Source organism: Phoxinus phoxinus (assembly GCF_949152265.1).
Source record: "Phoxinus phoxinus genome assembly, chromosome: 11".
NCBI lineage: Eukaryota > Metazoa > Chordata > Actinopteri > Cypriniformes > Leuciscidae > Phoxinus > Phoxinus phoxinus.
In genome coordinates this window covers 1,921,983-1,945,982 of record NC_136886.1, presented here as the reverse complement: position 1 = coordinate 1,945,982, position 24,000 = coordinate 1,921,983, and the positions used below count along the sequence as shown (strand labels likewise).

Below are 24,000 nucleotides of genomic sequence, written 5' to 3'. Positions count from 1 at the left end.
ATATAATTCTTGTATATATATATATATATATATATAAAATTACAAACTTTTATGTTAGATGCGATTAGTAATTAATCGATTTTATTGTTTATTTTCATTTTATTTAATATATGTTTTAATATACATATACATAGTGTGTGTATATATATATATATATTAGTGCTGTCAAATCGATTAATTATATTATATATTACTATATACACTATATATAAGTGCTACTAATCGCATGCATCTAACATAATTAAAGGGAAGTATAATTGTACTTTGCACTGTTTAAGGATGAGCTTCCTCCAGTGCAGTCCCGAACACTTCTGTGCTTTATGAGGGAGTTTCCACAGATGGCAGGTTTGACGACTCTCCTGATATTTCTTTATTGCCCTCAGAGTCTGTGTTAAGCAACAAAACAGCAAGTAATGAGCTCTGGATATGAGGAGGAGGAGAAGAGCGTAATGGACGAACAAAGACGCCACTGACACAGAGAGACGCCGCTGATGAATTTACCCACAAACCCTCAGTGTCTCTGACAGGCCGACGCGTCTACATCATCTCTCGCTCTCACAGCGCAATTAGAGGATCGTTAGCAGAGACAAAGCCCTGATGTGGTCAGTTAGTGGACGATCAGTCGTCTGTGGGTCAAAAAGCCTCTATTCATGCAGTGACACTGTGACCTGTCACTCAAACAAACACGGAGACATACCACAGCCAATCACATCAGCTGAAAATATGCATTTACATAAACGGTTAGTGATTTATGTAACCGTAGGGATTCATAAATCACAGCAAACTGAAGATGCACAAGCTTTACTCTCCACATTTCTCCCGGAAACACCAAATATGGAGCTTACGATGCCTTTCTAATTATGCAAAACCTCATCTGCATATCATTTGCATATGCATCTGGTGATTCTACTGTTTTTATTGATGCAAAAACAATTAGGACAAGATCACTATATTCTTAATTAGTATTTTCTGCTGTAAATACATATTGTACATTATATATAAATATTGAATAAAATTTATATTTACATAAAATATGAACAATTATTTTATTAAATTATCAATAATGATCAAATATGATCAATTTCTGCTAAATTAATAAATGTAAATTTAACAACTATATACATTAACTGAGCTAAAGACGTCAAATGTATGATACATGCTAAATTTGAGTTTGCCAGTTCAAGTTAATAGAGAATATTGATAGACACAATAATACCAAACAATGCTATTGTTATGATTATAGCATATAGTGCACACATAAATGTCAGAGTTTAATTAAATGGACCTATTTATATGGATAATTTTCGGTACTGATTAAAACATTATTTATAAAAATACTTCACATGCCGTCTTAGATCTAGATCTCACTGCAGTGCATTCTGGGATTTCTATTGATATCAAAAAACTAGGACTAGCTATATTCTTAATTATTATTTTCTGCTGTAAATACATATTATAAATGAAATAATCTATATAAAAATAATATTTAATAAATAATAAATACAAATACATTTTGACATAAAATATTAACAGTTAAATTCATTATTTTATTATCAATAATTATGAAATATTAACATAATATTAAAATGACATGCTAAATTTGAGCTTGCCAGTTCAAGTTAATAGAGAATACTTGTCTAGAAAATAGACACAATAATACCAAACAATGCTATTGTTATGATTATAGCATATAGTGCACACACAAATGCGTTTAATTAAATGGACCTATTTATATGGATAATTTTCGGTACTGATTAAAACATTATTTATAAAAAGTCTTAGATCTAGATCTCACTGCAGTGCATTCTGGGACTTCTATTGATACCAAAAAAACTAGGACAAGATACAGACTAGCCATATTCTTAATTATTATTTTCTGCTGTAAATGCATATTATATAATTTATATGTAAATCATATGTAATAAATGCTATTGTTATGCTATAAACAAAAATGCATAGTGCACACATAAATGTCAGAGTTTAATTGCATGGACCTATTTTTATTCAGCATTTTAACATTATTTATAAAAAGACTTCACATGCCGTCTTGGATCTAGATCTCACTGCAGTGCATTCTGGGATTGCCCGATCCACAAAGGATAAATGTGACGCTGTGTCGTATAAATCCAGGTAATTAGTTTGTAACAGCCGTTGTGTCAGACTCGGGAGCGAACCCATGATGCATGTGGTCTGTGTGTGTAGGCGGCGCTCTAGGCCTGGATCTCGCTGCAGTGCATTGTGGGACTCACCGAGGGCATCTGGCTGGACAGCAGGTGGCCGTCCTGCGCGAGCATGTTGGACATCATGAGCGCGGGCAGCTCCGGGTACGAGTACGGGTTGATCAGGCCGTTGTGAGGGATGGAGTGACACAGGTAACTGGACTCGGGGTCCATCAGGTGCAGCAGGTGAGGCTCGGGGTGGTTCGGGGGGGTGATCGGGGGGATCTCGTAGTCCTCGTCGCCCCCCCCTCCGCCGTTCCCGCTCCCCCCGCCGTGTCCTGAGTAATTCTGCTGCGGGAACACAGGTCAGGACATCTTTATATCGGCTGAGGGTCACTGAGGCGTTTGCTTGGCAGATATCAAAATTTATTTTAATTTAATTTAAATTTAATTAATTAATAAAACAAACTAAATGAATACAGTAAAACATTTTTAAATATTAAATACAATAAAAATAAACTTTGTTAAAAAAATACAATAAATGATAAATAAAATAATAAATTTAAAAATGTATGTTTAAATACTATATATATATATATATATAGTATTTAAACATACATTTTTAATTTATTATTTTATTTAAGTGGTAATTTATTAAATATATATATAATGTTCAAATAAAATAATAAAATAACTTTCATTCAAAAAAAAATTTGAATTTATATTTTTTGTATTGAAGTTATTCTATTTATATCTTTAAGTTGTAATTGTATTTTATTAATTTTATTTTACATAAGTTGTAATTTATTCTATTTGTGCATAAGTATTTTGTTCACGTTCAAATACAACAAATACAATACAAATATAGGCTAACTTATGTTAAATTAAAATAAAATAATATAAAAACATGTATTTTCAAATACAATTAATAAAACAAAATAAAATAAACCCCATTTTAAAAAGTCTGATCAATCCCAGATCTTTCTGTAATTATGAACCGCAGTAGACATGATGCTTTAATTACTTTGTAAAGAAAGGCATAAACACAATTATATAAATATTATGCAGTTGAACAAGTAAGAATTATATTTTTGGACGCGTATAAGTTGGCAGCTTCTTATCTGGCTTCACGGAAAGTTGCTGGAAATACGGCATTATTACAATCAACTTTTGGAAGCACAGACCATGTTTTCATAGCGCTAAAGTTTGCAATTGGCTCTCGTGCTTTTTCTCGTCCATATCAATAGAGAGAGAGAGAGAGAGAGAGAGAGAGAGAGAGAGACTCAGAGAGAGAGAGAGAGAGAGACTTTGACTTTACAAAAACCTTTAATTACAGTTAAAAATAGATTTTCATAATTCCACAATTATACACTCACACGCAAAAAAATTTAAATAAACTAAATAAAACTAAAAAAATATATAATAAAAATAATAAATAAAAAAAATTAAAAAATTATAACGTCTTTTCTAAACAACCATCACTTATCTTGCATAAGATTCCATTTAAACACCAGACTTCCTCAAAAGTAACCAATTTTCCAACAAGTTCATAGTAGGCAAATTCAACCGTTAAACGAGCAGACATCAAACCTTTGTATGTTAAAACAATATTGGTTGAACCTGTTCCCACAATCTTAGCTTTTCTAGTCAACCATATACTCAATTTAGCTTGTCCATACAAATAATTCAAAAAGACATCAACATTCCTTGTTTTATATCGATACTTTGGACCATAAATAAAACTTTCTTGACTAAAAACATGACACAACATATCACACCACTCTTTTAACATCTGAAAAAGCGGCTCTAATCTATTACACTCTAAAAACAAATGAAAAATAGACTCAATTTCTGAACAAAAAGAGCACATATTAGTAGCACTGGAATCTAAGTGAGCTTTATGTTTATTGGTTGTTACTATTCCATGTACGATCCTCCACTGTAAATCGAGAGAGAGAGAGAGAGACTCAGAGAGAGAGAGAGAGAGAGACTCAGAGAGAGAGAGAGAGAGAGAGAGAGAGAGAGAGAGAGAGAGAGAGAGAGAGAGAGACTCAGAGAGAGAGAGAGAGAGAGAGAGAGAGAGACGGGGTATTCAAGAGGGAATGAAAAGCAATTCTGTAGGAGGCGATCTGACTGGAGCCCCGTCCATAATGACTGAGTCAAATTAATCATCAGAAATAATATTCCGCTGTCAACCATTCAAGAGCTTTTTTAATAGAATTTTTATGATTCATGTCTGCCCGTATACATCAAACAGTCAGTTCTGCAACATTTCAGAAATCAATTCAATATCATCTTTGTGTTGCCTGTCATCTTCGCCTGGAGAACGGCCATTTATCTTGCAAACAAATACTTTTAGCAAATACGCGGCGGCCGTGGAGAAGGAGAGACAAGGATTGTGGGACCTCAGCGTTCACCTTGCCTCGCGCTCGCATTACTCAAATCACAAACTTCTGCTAAATACATCATCCGTCCGAGCGTCTCCGCGAGGCTAAAGCGCTAAACGGTATTTTAAGAAAGAGACTTACTCACTCAGAAGAACATTTTCATTCCTTACAGATTACTCTTCCATTGCTCATGAGACTTAACCATGTGAAGCTGCTGTGTCTTATTTGAAACATGAAAACATGAATATCTAAAGCCTCTAAATGATCAAAACTTTGCTGATAAACCTGTCGCACTCGATCTCCTCAGTCCTTCTGTCTGATTGACTGTTTTAGCGAGTACAAGTCTTTAAAGGGGGGGTTATAATGCCCTTTTCACAAGATGTAAAATAAGTCTCTGATGTCCCCAGAGTGTGTGTGTGAAGTTTCAGCTCAAAATACCCCACAGATATTTTTATATAGCATGTTAAACTTTTTGAGGGTGAGGAAAAACGCACCGTCCCTTTAAATGCAAATGAGCTGCTGCTCCCGGCACAAGGGGGCGGAGCTACAACAGCTTGTGTTCTTTTACCTCTCACAAACACACACACACACACTTAACATTTCAAAGTTTATGTTCAAACCGGAGTCAGACAATGATGGAGAGACTCGAGAAGAAGTGACATGTAGAAGAACAGGACATTTCTGAATGATTAGATGATGAATTTATGAAGATTATGTGTATTTATCTTAGTCATTGATTAGCATATTCTGTCTTGATAATCTATAAATCGTGTTCCGGGGGCGGGGTTTATGTAAATTCTAGGGTTGGTGATGTCACTAACCCGGGAGGAAGCTCGTGTAGTTTCTACCAGCCGTTTGTTGTAGTCCTTAAAAAACTATTTCTTTAAAAGCAAATATCTCCCTTTGCTCTGAACTTTGAGCGTTGTAACTTTGCAGATGTTGTTTATGATCAAACAGCAACATTACACACTAACTACAGTTAGAAAAGTCAAATCATAATCAAACACCCCTTTAAGTTTAATTGTACAAACATCCTTCAGCTCGAGCTTCACGTGTCTTTATGATCTGAAGTGTAACTTTGATATTGTTAGTAATATTTGGACTGAATCAAATGGACTAAAGCAACTTCGGTATCTTGCGTATCCATCATCATTTATTAGAAAAATCATGAGTTTCAAATATGACCATCAGGCTTTTGAGGAAGGTTTATATCTCAATCATCATTGTTCTTTGATCACTAAGCATTTAAATATAATCTTACTAAGACATATTACTGGCAGATATTGATATTTATATGCATTTTATGTTAGTAGTTTTACATATTTTTGCATTTTTGAGCCTCTGAATAAAACTGAGCAGTTTTTCCTCCTCGAGTTTGAGCTATATCAGACTATATGAGCCATAAACGCATGTTTCATGCTAGTATTAGATGTTTTTCAGAAAAAAATCACAGTTTGAGACATTACAGCCTTTTTCTGAGGAGAACAATCTGCCCGATTATTTGGTTGAAGATATAACCCGGATAAGAACGAGATCTCTGGTGATTTTGGCTCTGAGATGAGCAGATATTCAGCGTAACACATCTGAGGTCTCGCAGTAAACATGCGCTCGTGTTGCCGGGCTGGATATTAATCTTCCATACACTTCTGCAGGCCTTTTGAAGACAGATGTCTTTGTGGGCTCCAGGCCTCCCCTGTTATTGTCCGCTCTAATGGATGTGAAAATGAACATTTCCTGAGATTCAATTTCCCTCATAATTGTTGGAAGGAAACTAAATTGTGTGTTGTAAACAGTGGGGCGAGCAGCTATTGTGTGAAGAGAGACTGTCGTCGAGTCCTCGGGAGAATTCTCCAACAGAACGATCACACATCCACCTCTTTAAACGTGGGATGAGACGAACCTCCGGCAGTGTCAGCTGACGCAGAACTATAGGAAACACTGATAACATGAAGACCTCGTCACAAAACTACTCTGAGCATGCCGGATGGTAATATCATACGGTGGTACTTTCATACTGTACACCTTAGAAACACAACAACATGATGAGGCCATACAGTAATTGCACTTTCAAATATTCTGCAGTCCATGTGCAAAAAAAAATACAATGTTACACAAAATACCACTGTGACATATGTGACCCTGGACCACAAAACCAGTCACATGGGTCAATTTTTCACCATTGAGATTTATTGATCATCTGAAAGCTGAATTAATAAGCTTTCCATTGATGTGTTGTTTGTTAGGATAGGACAATATTTGGCCGAGACACAACTATTGAAAATCTGGAAAAAAATGTAAACATTGAGAAAATCTCCTTTAAAGTTGTGCATTTATGTTCACGATTGTGCTGCATTCACTCACAAAAATACATGTTTTATATATTTACGGTAGGAAATTTACTAAATATCTTCATGGAACATGATCTTAATATCCTCATGATTTTTGGCATAAAAGAAAAATGGATAATTTTGACCCATACAATGTATAGTTGCTATCGCCACAGATATACCCGTGCGGCTCCAGTCTGGGTTTGGGATCCAGGGTCATATAGTATGTTAAAAATACCACAGTAAAACTATGGTGCACATTGTACATGTCCAAAATGGTACACATCTAGAATGCCACAGTGGTAATTTCATGATATATGTCCGGAAAAAAATTGGTAGAACTATGTTAAATTACCAAAATACCACAGTACTACCACAGTTTACATCAAACACACCACAGTAATATCATGGTACATGTTCAAAGCCATGTGGTGCATGTCGAAAATGCTGTGGTAGTACAATGGTAAATGTCCAAAATACCACAGCAATACTATGGTACACATCCAAAACGCCACGATATCATGGTGCATGTCCAAAATACTATGGTAAAACCATGGTACACATCTAAACTGCCACAGTGATACCATGTCCCAAAATACCATGGTAATTTCATGTAATATGTCAAAAAAAACACAATAATACCATGGTACACATCCAAAATGCCACAATAATATCATGGTGCATGTCCAAAGAAATATGGTAGAACCATATTAAATTACCAAAATACCATAGTACTACCACAGTTCACATCAAACATACCACAGTAATACCATTGTAAATGTCCAAAATACCACAGCAATACTATAGTACACATCCAAAACCCCACGATAATATCATGGTGCATGTCCAAAATACTATGGTAAAACCATGGTACACACTTAAAATGCCACAGTGATACCATGGCCCAAAATATCATGGTAATTTCATGTAATATGTCCAAAAAACCACAATAATACCATGGTACACATCCAAAATGCCACAATAATATCATGGTGCATGTCCAAAATACTATGGTAAAACAATGGTGTACACTTAAAATGCCACAGTGATACCATGTCCCAAAATACCATGGTCATTTCATGTAATATGTCCAAAAAACCACAGTAATACCGTGGTATACATCCAAAATACTATGGTAATACCACTATACTGTCCAAAGGATAATACTGTGTTGCATGTTTACAATACCTTGATAATACTATGGTACACATCTAAAATACCACAGTAATATCATGGTACACGTGCAAAACATCATGGAAAATGCCCAAATTACCACTTTCTGTAACTGTAAAGTCTACCATATTAATACTACTACCAGGGTTCTTTGGACATGGTACCATGGTACATCACTGTAAGGAGATGTCAGATGAGGTATTTTAAATCTGCAGATGAAACTCCATTACCTGAAGCTCATTGAGAGAGGCTGACTCATCACACTTCTCCTGCGCATGAAAGGCCACGCTCATCAAATCCCTCCACGTCATGCTGATTTTAAGGATAAATGCTAACAATGGACTCAGTGAATGTTTTGTGGTGAAACCAGGAGGGGACGGGACGTTTGTCAAAAGCAGCAAGAACGTCCTTGACGATAAAATGTAAATCTCAAGGTGGTGCCATGTCGAACGGTTGGGAAAAATACATAATTCATCCGCCTCACTTCAGGATGTGATTATATGTATTACACATTTAATGCATGTAGAAGCTGCTCTTCTAAGGTTCATCGCAACAGTAATAAGACAAATGTTTTTTTCCCCTCTTTGTTTGCCACTTTTTCCATTTTCCTCCTCCTCCTCAATCTCTCCATCCAATTTTCAAGGATATTAGAACTCAATTTGGATGCAAGATGGCGTTTGCATTGAGTTTGAGGGTTTCAATTTGTAGCTTTCATTAACTGAAGAGGGGACGCCACTTTGAAACCAACGCTATCAAATTCCTGAGAATATTTGCGACGCTCAAAAACATTTGGTCGCTGGAAAGACGCACACATTTGTACATGCGATCGAATGCAAACGCACACCAACCAAACGCCTTCTGTTTTCATAAACAGATGAACGGCTAGTTGGCGTAAATGATGGGATAATGAAAAGAGAAGAGTTTTTTCTCAGGTTGGGAAGGCGTCCAACTATCTCTGGCATCAATTTAAAGCCATTGTATGCTGTTGGGCTGATTAGAAATCCAACATATGAGTGTGCGAGCTTCAGTCTTAACACAACAGATGCCATTCAGACATAAATCTATTTCGATCTGGCTTATTAAGACCATTATATTTCCACAACTACACTTTTACATGTTCTGATGCATGTGCAAAACCCAGTCGCACGACTCTGAAGGGCATCTAGATATGGCTCGGGTTCCTCCGTCAGTGTGGGATTTTATTCACGTTTTATCATCCAGAAGGATGAAATTCATGCATCTGATCTCTTAAATCAGAAACGTCTAGCCCTGTGTGTGAGGAACAGGAATGCAGTTCGGGAATCTGAAACCAGAGTCGTTAAAGGAGCCAAACTTTCTATAGAGAAATGATGGAGTGCTTTGAATGTTATATTAATATTCGCGTTTATTAAAACTAAAATAAGCAGCGCAGCTTCACCTGTTACGTAAAATAATATATCTGAATTAGTCAAATGTCTCGGAGGAACACTTACTCAAGTGCAAATAATAAAACTCAGAAAGTTTCTTGTTTGGCGAGGCAAATGTAATGTGCTCGTGTGTTTAAAAGCATAATGACAGATTTTTCTAATAAGCATTTTTCTGTAGACCTCCAGCGACATGCGGTGATGGATGCCTGAGTGATCTAACCTAAAACACACACATCCCCCACTAACCCGACAACGACAGACAAAGAAAGACATCTATCAGATTCCCATTCAGTGTGTGTGTGTGTCTTTATCAAAGACGATGTTTTTGGAGCGTCATCTGTTTTTATTTGGCTGACGGACAGCAGCACCATCATAAATTATCCGAAGACCAGACACACAAAGTGACATACAATCGTTCCCAGAAAATGACAAAACCTCCTTTTGAAAGCATAATCAAAGGAAAAAAATATTTATAAATGCAGTAAATAATGACTGAATAAATATAAATGCATGCGTTTTTAATTGTAAAAATGTAAAGTGTTATTTAGGGTTCAAGGGTTAGTTCATTAAACAAAATAAAATTCTGTCATTATTTACTCACCCTCATGTCATGTTCATCTTTGAAACACAAATGAAGATATTTTTAATGAAATCTGAGAGCTTTCTGTCCTTCCATTGACAGCTACGCAACTACCACTTTGACATTTCAAAAAGTCGTAACACGAGAATGAACCTCATTGGCTCTAGCTGAAGCTCAAACATGATGCGTAACACGAGAATGAACCTCATTGGCTCTTGCTGAAGCTCAAACATGATGCGTAACACGAGACTGAATCTCATTGGCTCTTGCTGAAGCTCAAACGTGATGCGTAACACGAGAATGAACCTCATTGGCTCTTGCTGAAGCTCAAACGTGATGCGTAACACGAGAATGAACCTCATTGGCTCTTGCTGAAGCTCAAACGTGATGCGTAACACGAGAATGAACCTCATTGGTTCTTGCTGAAGCTCAAACGTGATGCGTAACACGAGAATGAACCTCATTGGCTCTTGCTGAAGCTCAAACCTGATGCGTAACACGAGAATGATCCTCATTGGCTCTTGCTGAAGCTCAAACGTGATGCGTAACACGAGAATGAACCTCATTGGTTCTCGCAATTCAAGCGAACATGCTTGAGTTTCAGTTTATCATAACTGATGTTTGCATTGATGAATGTTTATATGTGAATAAAAGCCTGAATTAAATCTGTTCATCATATAAAGTGATCGAGTCTCTTCAGAAAATTGGACTAAACCGCACAATTCATATGAATTAGTTTTACAATCTCTTTATGAACTTTTTGAAGCGTCAAAGTGTTAGTTGCGTAACTGTCAATGGAGGGACAGAAATCTCTCAGATTTCATAAAAAATATCTTCATCTGTGTTCAGAAGATGAACGAAAGTCTTGACGACATGAGTGTGTGTAATTACTGGCAGATAGTTTGAGGGAACTATCCCTTTTATCTTGTAATAGTTGCGAAGTGAAGCATCTAGACTCTATTCACTTAAGAAACCACCCTAGCAACGTCTTGTCAATCATCCAGAACACCCTAACAACCAAATAGCAATATTGCACAAGCCCCACTCACATTTTCTTCATAAAATCGAAAGATATAATCATCATGAGCTTTATTTATTCATGTCTATATGTGCTCATTTAGACAGGCATGTACAGATCAGCAGCTTTTACAGCAGTGGATTGGATTATGGGCGTCTGCAGATAGAGATAATTAATAAATATCCGGCTAAATGGAACCTAATTGCAACAGTCACACACACAGTCTTATTCACCCATAAATAAAGTGAATGTGCAGCCTACATACCATCTGCTCCAGTCTACATTATTCGGAGAGCATGTGGACGAGGCGAAACATTTAACCTTCAATGTGTTCACTCAAACACCATATGCTCAAGCGCCAATTTACAGTCGGAAATATCCAGAAGTCTTTACATTCCCATCAGCCGAGTCCATTTTCTGCAGTTCAACAGCACTTGGAGGAAAAGTCTAGTACAAAATACTTTCTTTTGTACCTCACTATCGTCATCTCCCGTATGTGTGCGTGCGTGAACACACACACACACACACACACACACACACACACACACACAGACACACACACACACACACACCGTTCTCCACAATATCATATCAGTCTGGTCACACAAAGCAGGACAGAGGAGTCGCATTACCGTAACACAACACCTGGACTAACCGTTAGGATCGGGAACCGGTTCATTTCAAAAAGATACTGTATTAAGTGCTTTACTTTTGGTTTTCTTTTGTAACACGCTGATGCAAACAACATACCACAATAAGACATGCAATATAACTATCAGACGCGAGTAGCATGTTATTTTCTGCCAGCTGTACATGTGAATCGACTCAATGTTTTATTTAAAAAGTCATTTTTCATATTATATATGTCTTTGAAGACATTTATTCTGAATTGCATATACAATGTATTTCTGATTTTGTTTATTGTTCTCATTCTTATAGGTAATACTGCACTATTGAAAAAAAATATATACATATATATATATTAAAACGTGCACAATAAGACCAAAAACATGCATTAAGAAAGAAGACACATATGTGGTCAGTAAGATTTGATATATATATATATATATATATATATATATATATATATACACTATATATACTTTTATCAGCAAGGATGCATTGAATTTATTGACAGTAAAACATTTATATAGTTATTTCTACTATTTCAAGAAAATTCTGTTCTTCTGAACTTGGCATTTACTGTTTTCAACATTGATAATAATCATAAATGTTTCTTGAGCAGCAAATCATCATATTATACTGATTTCTGAAGGATCATGTGACACTGAAGACTGAAAATCCAGCTTTGATCACAGGAATAAATTACAGTTTACAATATATTCACATAGAAAACAGCTATTTTGAATCATAATAATATATCACAATTTTAACTATATTTTTTGATTAAATAAACAGCCCTGGTGAGCAGAAGAGACTTCTATCAAAAGCATTAAGAAATCTGACCGAAGGTTTTTCAGTCTCGTCTTTTTGATTGACAGCTCGTGTTTGCTCAACTTTGGCATCATTTTCCATTAAACATAAGACTAGTTAGGCGTGGATTATAATGAGTCAACAGGAAGGATCAATAAATGAAAACAGAACCTGTCAGATGTACTGTATATGTTCATTCTGTGTCTTTGTCAATATCAAAAAACACTGATATGATTCATATAACAACTATAAATAGTAAGATGATCCAATCATCGTGAAACGGGGAATGACACAGTCATTGCACTTCATTTGAGCATTATGTGAATTCTGGGAAATCTCAGGTCATTATTACTGCACACTGGACTGGAAGAGAAACGCTACGTGAATGTTAGAGACAGAACGAGAGCGAAAGGGAATCAAACTAATGATGAACACACAGGTCAGAGCGACAGACACGGACACATCAGGCAGATATTCAGATGAAATATATACATGATGTGTTTGTATGTGTCTTACGGCACAGCGTTCAGTAATAACTGCATATGACGTGTGATTGCTGTAGAAATTGGGTTTATAAAGGATCATTAATTGCTGATCAAATCAAAAACTAGTGAGCTGACTACAGCTATGTTTACATGGACACGATCTGAAGAGAAAACGCAGAAGTGGCGTTGCGTTATCACTTTTTATTCTGCGTTTAGACGAGCGTTATGGGGGGAAATCTGCGTGCAAATGGTGACGCAAAAGTGAAATTAGATGTAGTGTGCACTCCGGGCGGCTAGGTGGCGATGTGAAGCACTGAAAGTGAAAGAGACGCTGACACTGTTTTTCATGTTTAATACGGTAAAGCTGCTGCTTTAACCCTCAGTGCTTTTCTCGTGTCGCTTAAAAATGACAGATTTAATAAAAAAAAAAAATTTGTCAATGAAAGTAATACTATATTTTAGTTTGATAATGTTTTGTTATTTTCCTGCGCATGCCTGTGACGTAAACGCGTACGCGACGAGAGGCACCGTGAGCAGATCGGTGCCTTCACTGTCTAGCAGACTTTTGCGTTTTTGCCCTTTAGACGGGAACGCGACGGTGGAGCGTTTTCACTTTTTTGCGTTTTTGAGCCCCAAAAACGGCGTCGCCGTCTAAACGAAAGGCACATCTGATCAAATATTTTTACATGAAATGATACACCAGATCACAGAGGCTGAAATCCTTGTAAAATTAAATTTGTTTTGTTTTGCACATGGAAAATGTTGCTAGTGACTTTTCCTTCTGATCTTAATCTGAAAAGAACAACTAATGGCTAAAGTGTTGTGTGGGGTGTTAAGAAAAATAGAACAAAATTAATAAACATTAGGGGTGTAACGGTACATGTATTCGTACCGGACCGTTTCGGTACAGGACTTTCGGTACGGTTCACATGTGCACCGAATGCAATCTTTCACGTAAATTAGGCTAGTTTTGTGTGCGGAACATGCGTCAATTCCGAGTTTCCACACAAACATATTAAGTGTCGGAAGTCTCCGCGTTGCACTGATTAAATCTGATTAATCGTTTTTGTGATTCAAATACATGTAAAATATTACCATAACATCTGTCTTCCTGTGTGCGGAAATTTGTTTATGTTGCTGTGACAACGAAACACATGCAAGCGCGCCTGTGTTAAGAGCGCTGATGCGCTCATCTGTGGACATTTCCGAATGCCTTTCTGTTAAAAGCGGGCTTTCCACACAAACAAACGTACACGTGTCATTAGTATGAGAAAAAAAATTGGACTTTAACTCTCGGGTCGGGCTCGGACATAATATCGCATAAATAAAGATCACCACATACACGGCACGCTCGCTTTAGCCCAGCCTCTCGCTAGCTAGCATCACGGCCAATATTGGTTTGAGAGTATTTTATTTAGTGGAGAACTTTGCAGCAGTATTTTCATTTCTTATATATTTTTTTTTATATATTTTTTATTTATTAGCCTAACGTTATATTTTATTAAAAAGTGTGTTTAAAAAAGTGTAAACAAATTGTTAAAAAAAAGTTTATAGTAAACAACCAGCATTTTAATGTTTTGCAGTTGCTTACCTTACTATACCGAAAATGAACCAAAACGTGACTTTAAAACCGAGGTACGTACCGAACCGTGATTTTTGCGTACCGTTACACCCCTAATAAACATAAAGCACACAACATAAGCAGTTATGCTTTAAAAACTTTCATTATATACACACATGATATGAAGGATGATATCAAAGTCTATAAAGGACTTCACGATCACTCCCGGCACAAATGAAGGATATCAGAGGACTTGGCAACACCAGCGACTTGAATAAACACTCGGACGCATTTGTTAACAGTTCTGTGTCAGAGAAATATTCCAAACAGAATCTCATGAAAGCACACATAATTCAGCCCTAAAATTAAAAGGAAGAAGCAAGAAATCACATTTTGCATGAAGCAAATATTTAGACTTTTTGCATTGTAATATTATTCTCATGATAACTGAACACACCCCCCCCCCCCCAAAAAAAGACCATTATTTTAATGCATCCAGATGTTTTGCTTCTGAATTCTCATGATGATCAGCAATGAATCTCATTAAAAAAAAATGTTTAAATCAGCATAAATTGCATTTTTGCAAAATGCATTTTCCCTATAATATGTAAAAGCATTATAATAAATACTACCACGATGCATGTGACTGGTGGACCACAGGGAAAAAACAATGGCGAATGCAAATAATAAAATGCGACTAATATTGCATTCCAGTAATTAGAGATTGAGGGTAAAGCCTAAATGTCCTTAATTGCCATGAAAATAATGTCATGCAATGCAAAAATTCCTAATGGTCCCCAAATTGGCTTTATTGTCTTTATGCAAAACATAAATGGAGTGGAGAAATATGACCTGGACATGTTGTGGCGGGTTTAATGAGATTCAGCCAGTGATCAGAGACTTTCAGGGCGGTTTGTGAGAGAATGTGAGTTTTGCTGTGGCATCAAATCTCGGCCGTCCAGCGATCTCTCTCGCCTTTTGTTTTCTGACAGACTCTCTGCTTGCTCAGCAATCGACTATAGAAATATTTTGGCAGGCTCGTGCTTTGTTTTCATTTCACAAAAGATGTGTGGTGGTTGCGGGGCGAGGGGGCAGGGCGAACGGGCCATCGCACTCTCTCTCTCTCTCTCTCTCTCTCTCTTTCTTTTCAATCTAAACAGCAGGAGGAAGTTGTAAATCATAGTAATGTACTCAGCCGTAATTCGGACCAGCAGGGAGAGCAACACACACACACACACACACACACACACACACACACATGCAATGCTCCTCCATACGGCGGGAGTTTACAGTCGACACAAAGACGCTTTAATCAGAGCAAACGAGCCAATGACACCAGATCCCCAAATCACAGTCAGTCACAGTACAGCGCAAACTCACTCACACACACACATGGACACACACACCTCACTTCTCATACACTGGACTTTTACAGGGATCTTGATCTTTTCACTATACATTCATATACATATTCTATACATTCAATCTAGACTATTTAAGAGTTGGCCAATCAGAACAGAGGCTATTTGCATATAAAGGTACGATGATGCATGATGTCAATTACCACAGAAAATAATTACAGTACAGTGATGCACTGAGACAGTCTATGAAGCAAGACGAAGATTTAAAAGCAGAAAAGTGAATCTAGTTTTTGATATGAGCTTGCATTAATTATTCTGTTCATAAAATGTGCTATCTGTGCACTGAAGTTCATCTGAAGTTTCAAATCGTCCCTTTAGGAGTATGATGACTTCTGTTCTGCACATTTAGTTATGCATTTTTTTTCTCAGGTGTATTGTGGATAGTTACATTAATGATGACTCACTCATTAAGACTTCACTCGTTTCATTACTGGATGAATCAGCGTTTTTTTGAACAAATCTCTTGAATAAATGATTCATTGACTCACTCATTAAGACTTCACTTGTTTCATTACTGGATGAATCAGCGTTTTTTGAACAAATCTCTTTAATGAATGATTCATTGACTCACTCATTAAGACTTCACTTGTTTCAGTACTGGATGAATCAGCATTTTTGAACAAATCTCTTGAATGAATGATTCATTGACTCACTCATTAAGACTTCACTTGTTTCAGTACTGGATGAATCAGCATTTTTGAACAAATCTCTTGAATGAATGATTCATTGACTCACTCATTAAGACTTCACTTGTTTCATTACTGGATGAATCAGTATTTTTGAACAAATCTCTTGAATGAATGATTCATTGACTCACTCATTAAGACTTCACTCGTTTCATTACTGGATGAATCAGCATTTTTTGAACAAATCTCTTGAATGAATGATTCATTGACTCACTCATTAAGACTTCACTTGTTTCATTCCTGGATGAATCAGCGTTTTTTGAACAAATCTCTTGAATGAATGATTCATTGACTCACTCATTAAGACTTCACTTGTTTCATTACTGGATGAATCAGCATTTTTGAACAAATCTCTTGAATGAATGATTCATTAACTCACTCATTAAGACTTCACTCGTTTCATTACTGGATGAATCAGCATTTTTGAACAAATCTCTTGAATGAATGATTCATTGACTCACTCATTAAGACTTCACTCGTTTCATTACTGGATGAATCAGCATTTTTTTTTTTTTTTTTTTTCACAAATCTCTTGAATGAATGATTCAATGACTCACTCATTAAGACTTCGCTCGTTTCATTACTGGATGAATTAGCGTTTTTTTGAACGAATCTCTTGAATGAAGCTCAAATAAATAGTATGATATTATATAAATGATACCAAAATAATAACCGGCAGGGCAGATAAAACGTGTGAAAGACTCAAAGACAGTTAGACTAGTCCTTCTGTAAACATCTACAGTTCTCTAGCTAGTTCTGATCTGATTCTTGGCCCTGACAGTTCAGTTTTGGATCCGTATCCATGTAAACTGTGTTCACGAAGCCCTCGTCACCCTCAGTAACAGAATCCCTCTTCTGACGTCTCCGATCAGCAGCCAAATGCTCCTCTGGAAGAGTTTCTCAGTCGTTCTCTAATCACAGGCTTGCTTGGCAACCAAAGCTCCGGGAAGCAATCAATAAAACCTTGTTACTCTAATTGTGAGATTATAATCTCGACCGCGACGTCTTCTGCATACTCAAACGGCGAGTCCATTAGAGACATTTCCCAGCTACTTTCTTCAGCCAAGAATGCAAATGCAAAGACTAACATTTACGCTGCGCTATCACATTGAGATGAACTTCAGCTGATAAAGGATGAGTAAATTGACACAGTGCTGGAGGACGGCTTAGCATGCTAATCAGAAGCAGCGCTCTCAAACTCAGATCACGTTTAAAGGGATAGTTCACCCAAAAATGGAAATTCTGTGGTTATTTACTCACCCTCGTGTCAGTCTGAGCCAGTATTCTGTTATTTCATACAAAGTGTGAACTATATTTATAAGTGTCAGGAAAAAATATATATATAAAAAACAATTTTGAAAGAAGTCTATGCTCACTTTCAGTCAGATTTCTTAATGCTTTTCATAGAAGTCTCTTCTGTTCACCAAGGCTGCATTTACTTGATCAAAAAATATAGTTAAAATATGTGATATATTATTACGATTCAAAAGAACTGTTTTCTATGTAAATATATTGTAAAGTGTAATTTATTCCTGAGATCAAAGCTGGATTTATCATCATTACTCCAGTCTTCAGTGTCACATGATCCTTCAGAAATCAGTGTAATATGATGATCTGATGCTCAAGACACATTTTCAGGATTCTTTGATGAATAGAATGTTCAGAATTTATTTGAAATAGAATCTTTTGTAACATTCTAAATGTGTTTAATGTCAATTTAATGACATGAGCGTGAATAAAAAGAGAGAGAGGTTTCATTTCTGGGAGAAATATTCCTAGTGTGACATTGGAAGCGATGTAAACGTCCCGCAGAACAGAAGAAGCATTGATGTTTTCTCTTTGTAATCAATTCTCTGTGTATCAGTCTGTCTCTCTCATTCTCAGCTTCATTCAGCTCTCTCTCCTGTCTCTCTCTCTCTCTCTCTCTCTCTCTCCTGTCTCTCTCTCTCTCTCTCTCTCTCTCTCTCTCTCTCGTTTTTTTCGCTCTTGTTGAGCCACTATCGATCGGGCGAGTTGGCTGGAGGTCAACCCTCGGCGGACTACACACTCTTTTGTTGGCGGCGGTTACCGTGGCGATCCTCGGTGACCCTGAACACACACAGGGCTCGTTAGGGGCCAAACGGAGACGAACTCTCCCCTACAATCAGACGGGGTCAAAGGTCGCAGGAGGACAGCTCAGTCAACGTGAATGTGAAGACTCCTGGGAAGGACGCGGCGCCTGATCCGAGACCCGAACGAGTGTGTGAGTGTGTGATGGACTGGCCTTGTGTGTGGCCGTTCGGGATCAGGCCTGTTTCCATGACAGTCGTTTTCAATGGAACCTTTTCAAATGGAATCAGTTTCAAAGTAACAACGGAATAAAAAAAAGAAGAGATCAAACGGCCTCTCCTATCTTCACGTGTACAGTGGGGCCTGAGGGCTTTTTGCATAATTGAATACACTTCTTGTCATTATGGATTATATTGTCAGATTAATGAACAAAACTGGATGATCATGTTCTCCAACGGGTTTCCAAACCGTCTGTACAAAGTCACATGATCAATATCAATATGTCTACATGACCAATTAAAATTAAGTAAATAATAATGCAGAATCATTTATAATTTGTAGTATATATTTATACGGTCTCATTTGTTAACATTAGTTCATGCATTAAATTAACTAACATTAACTACATTAAACCTGATTGTAAAGTGTTACCATTTATACTTGTAAAACCTATTTATTTCTATAATGTTTTATATTCCTCAAAACCCTAAATTTGTTTATTTCTAGATTTGAATGGTTTAAACTCATTTACTTACATTTTATTAGTCACATAAAAATATTACATAATTTACATAATGTATGTATTACATACATAAAAATAATGCAGTCATTAAATCTTTATAATTTATAGTATGTATTTATACTTATAAGACCTTATAATATTTATATTTATATAATCTTTTCTATATTTCTTAGGTATAAATTAACTAATTACTTACATTTGATTAGTCACATAGAAATAATGCAGAATCCTTTAACATTTAATATTACATTTTAACACTTATAAAACTTAATATAACATTTATATTTCTATAATATCCTTATTTCTAAAAATCCTAAAAAATATATATGTATAGGTTTTAATTAATTAATGAATTTACATTTGATTAGTCCTATAGAAATGATGCAGAATATTTTAATATTAATAATTTAAATCATGTATTTTATTTAAAACCTTACAACAGTTGTATTTCTATAATATTTGTTGTATATTTAATATATTAATTTGATATCAGAATGTTTCTTTATTTTCAGGTTTAAATGAAAAAAGTCTTTCTCTTAAACTTTTGAACCCAATTAACCCTTGGCAAAGACACGTAACCTGATAATCTCTTTACAACTAGTTATAGCACGAAATAAACATAACTGAATATCAGAAGGTTTGTTATTTCCACCGCGGAAAGACATCAATACACACCATTTTTCAAGTTCAAGTCTACAGATGTTAATCTACTAACTCTCCTGTCCGTTTTTTTGTCATTGCGTTATGATTGGTCAGATCGTCTGTCAATCAATCTCCCAGCGAATGGTGAATTGCATAGACACAAACACACATAAACACACAGCACTAGTGATGTCTGTGAAATACAGACTCTGAATACATTACAGAAGTAAAACATGCTGTGAAACACAGCCTTCTTTTTGCCAGTTTATTATTAAACCATTTTAATATAATACTATAACAATTAAAAATGAAGACAGAAATATAATAATACAAACCTTGAATGTCAAGTTGATATGTTTTCATATGCAAGATAATTCATTCAATCTTGTCAAGCAGTTTTTTGCATAACTATTTCTCGTACTGAGCACCACTGTCGCTTGATGAACCAAAAATAGACATTACAATCTATATTTATATACGTATATATAAAAAAATCTCTCATAAAAATCCATGACGATTTAATTTAAGGTCAGAGATCATTCAATAAATTTTGTTGAATAAAAAAGAGACTTATGATTAATGGCCAATGAGATGGAAATAAGAGAGTGTGTGTGTGTGTGTGTGTGTGTGTGTGTGTGTGTGTGTGTGTGTGTGTGTGTGTGTGTGTGTGTGTGTGTGTGTGTGTGTGTGTGATCAGTCTGAACTGGTCAAGCGCAGAAGATCCGCAGACGGATGTCAAATAAGAGTCTCCGAGTAAACAAACCAAGACAAAAGAAGAGAGAGGAGCTTTGTCAGATCTACTACGACCGAACGCTACAGTATATCCAATATACAGTGTGCAGAATATATTCTCTATGATTTGGCCATTAATATTCCTAAAGAGCATGTCATTAAACCAGTTTCACGTTTGTTCCTGGTCTCATCATGAGTATATCCGGATCCTCGAGATGTTATAACTATATAGATGTTATGTTGTAACTATAGACCCGATATAGTCCGGCTATGAGTGACACACTTCTAGCCAAAATAACCTTGAATTTGGTTATTACCAAAATAACTTGCGAGATGTATGATTTTCCATCATGTAAGCAAAGTCAACAGTGATTACAAGCTGTTTGGTTTCATTTCATTTAATCTAATTGATGACTGGTCTATTCTTGGGCGATGGTTAGATGTCTATTAAACTTTCACTGACAGCCCAAACTTTGCCTTGTTTTAGCCTAGACGTCTGGGCTGTGTTTGGACGGCTATTGGACGTCTTTAAAACACAAAATTGCTTGCTGTGTGGTCTCTAAGTCACACGAAAATCAAAAATACTACTGAACAAAAAGCCATTTCCTATGTTATTTGATTGAAAACACTGGAAAAGATTAACATAAGGAACTAAGATTGAACAAAAAAAGCTGTAAATCCAGGCTGTCAAACGCCAGGTTTGAGGGTTTCGACTCTTACCTGACTCGGGGAGAGGAACTCTTGGTTGTTCTCACTCATGTACATGTTGTCACCATCAAACTGCGGGCAGATAGAGAGAAGAAGATTAAAGTTTGATTGGTCAGACAGCTGAGATAAAGGAAAATGATTTGCATATCAGACAGAACGTGGAGAAAAGGGGAAAGAACAATTCCATCAAAACCGTCAGAGAGAGAGAGAGAGCCAAACCCCAGTGTTCGTCATAACTCGACAGGCATGTTCTGCTTCTTCAGGTTCAATTCTAATGCAGCATTAAAAACATTGTAATATTAATTTGCAATTTGCTTTAATGAGAATGCTGCCTTTATAACACCTTGTCCTAAGCAGACATGACACGACACTGTAACATGATGAAATCATATTTTTTTGCATGTTAATCAGAGTTTTTCTGATGTTTTCGCGATGGCGAAATGCAATAATTCTATTTTAGAAATGGTTTATATTTCTGCAATGTCGCAGCTGGAACAACAACATACAAATTATGACAATGATAATCTCATGTACTGATTATGTGCTTTATTTAATATTAAAAGCATCCAATGTGAGTTTGAATATATAATTATCTTATAGCCGTACTGAAAGCGAAAATGGATAATTTACCTCAGAACTACTGTAAAGAAGAAATAAATGAAAGGAAATAAGAACTCAATCTGAAAAAACAAGTGTATTTTATGGCAGATTGTTTCAGTAACTCGGTATGTTTTTTTAATAATGTTAAAATGGTGTATTATTTATGAACTTGATTATGAACTTGTCCATTTCATTGCGAGTGCAGTGCGGAGACTCCGCCCACATGAACACCTGATTGGCTGTGATTAGGGATTGATTCGGTTGTGAGTGCAGTGCACTTGCAGGGAGACTCCGCCCACATGATCACCTGATTGGCTGTTATTTTGGATTGATTTGGTTGTAAGTGCACTGGCAGATAGACTCCGCCCACATGATCACCTGATTGGCTGTTATTTTGGATTGATTTGGTTGTAAGTGCACTTGTATATAGACTCCGCCCACATGATCACCTGATTGGCTGTGATTAGGGATTGATTTGGTTGTGAGTGCAGTGCACTTGCAGAGAGACTCCGCCCACATGATCACCTGATTGGCTGTGATTAGGGATTGATTTGGTTGTAAGTGCAGTGCACTTGCAGAGAGACTCCGCCCACATGATCACCTGATTGGCTGTGATTAGGGATAGATTCAGCTGTGAGTGCAGTGCACTGGCAGAGAGACTCCGCCCACATGATCACCTGATTGGCTGTGATTAGGGATTGATTCAGCTGTGAGTGCAGTGCACTTGCAGAGAGACTCCGCCCACATGATCACCTGATTGGCTGTGATTAGGGATTGATTTGGTTGTAAGTGCAGTGCACTTGCAGAGAGACTCCGCCCACATGATCACCTGATTGGCTGTGATTAGGGATAGATTCAGCTGTGAGTGCAGTGCACTGGCAGAGAGACTCCGCCCACATGATCACCTGATTGGCTGTTATTAGGGATAGATTCGGCTGTGAGTGCAGTGCACTTGCAGAGAGACTCCGCCCACATGATCACCTGATTGGCTGTGATTAGGGATTGATTTGGTTGTAAGTGCAGTGCACTTGCAGAGAGACTCCGCCCACATGATCACCTGATTGGCTGTTATTAGGGATTGATTCAGCTGTGAGTGCAGTGCACTTGCAGAGAGACTCCGCCCACATGATCACCTGATTGGCTGTTATTAGGGATTGATTCAGCTGTGAGTGCAGTGCACTTGCAGAGAGACTCCGCCCACATGATCACCTGATTGGCTGTGATTAGGGATTGATTTGGTTGTAAGTGCAGTGCACTTGCAGAGAGACTCCGCCCACATGATCACCTGATTGGCTGTGATTAGGGATAGATTCAGCTGTGAGTGCAGTGCACTGGCAGAGAGACTCCGCCCACATGATCACCTGATTGGCTGTTATTAGGGATAGATTCGGCTGTGAGTGCAGTGCACTTGCAGAGAGACTCCGCCCACATGATCACCTGATTGGCTGTGATTAGGGATTGATTTGGTTGTAAGTGCAGTGCACTTGCAGAGAGACTCCGCCCACATGATCACCTGATTGGCTGTTATTAGGGATTGATTCAGCTGTGAGTGCAGTGCACTTGCAGAGAGACTCCGCCCACATGATCACCTGATTGGCTGTTATTAGGGATTGATTCAGCTGTGAGTGCAGTGCACTTGCAGAGAGACTCCGCCCACATGATTGGCTGTTATTAGGGATTGATTTGGTTGCGAGTGCAGTGCATCATATTGGATTTTGACCACCATGCGTTAATAATATTGGCCATGATATTGGTTATGGGGCACCATAGACTTATAATATTGACTATCATATCAGTTATCAGCTTTCACAGATTCATCAAATCCACATATGCACACACACACACGCACACACACACACACACACACACACAACGCATTGCACGATTGCA

At 37.0% G+C, this 24,000-nt stretch overlaps 1 protein-coding gene across 7 annotated transcripts in view; it reads right to left on the bottom strand.

Annotated features, from left to right (window-relative positions):
• tox2 (TOX high mobility group box family member 2) overlaps nt 1–24,000 on the bottom strand; it is a 145,590-nt gene that overhangs the window by 51,916 nt on the left and 69,674 nt on the right. For 4 of the 7 annotated variants that reach the window (XM_079627973.1, XM_079627971.1, XM_079627975.1 and 1 more), the window contains 2 exons: nt 21,523–21,582; nt 2,250–2,507 (listed from right to left, as the gene is read on the bottom strand). In XM_079627973.1, coding sequence (XP_079484099.1) covers nt 2,250–2,507; nt 21,523–21,582 — 318 coding nt within the window. Of the gene's footprint in view, nt 1–2,249; nt 2,511–21,522; nt 21,583–24,000 lie in introns of all 7 variants that reach the window. The other 3 variants (XM_079627974.1, XM_079627970.1, XM_079627972.1) reach the window with 1 other exon arrangement.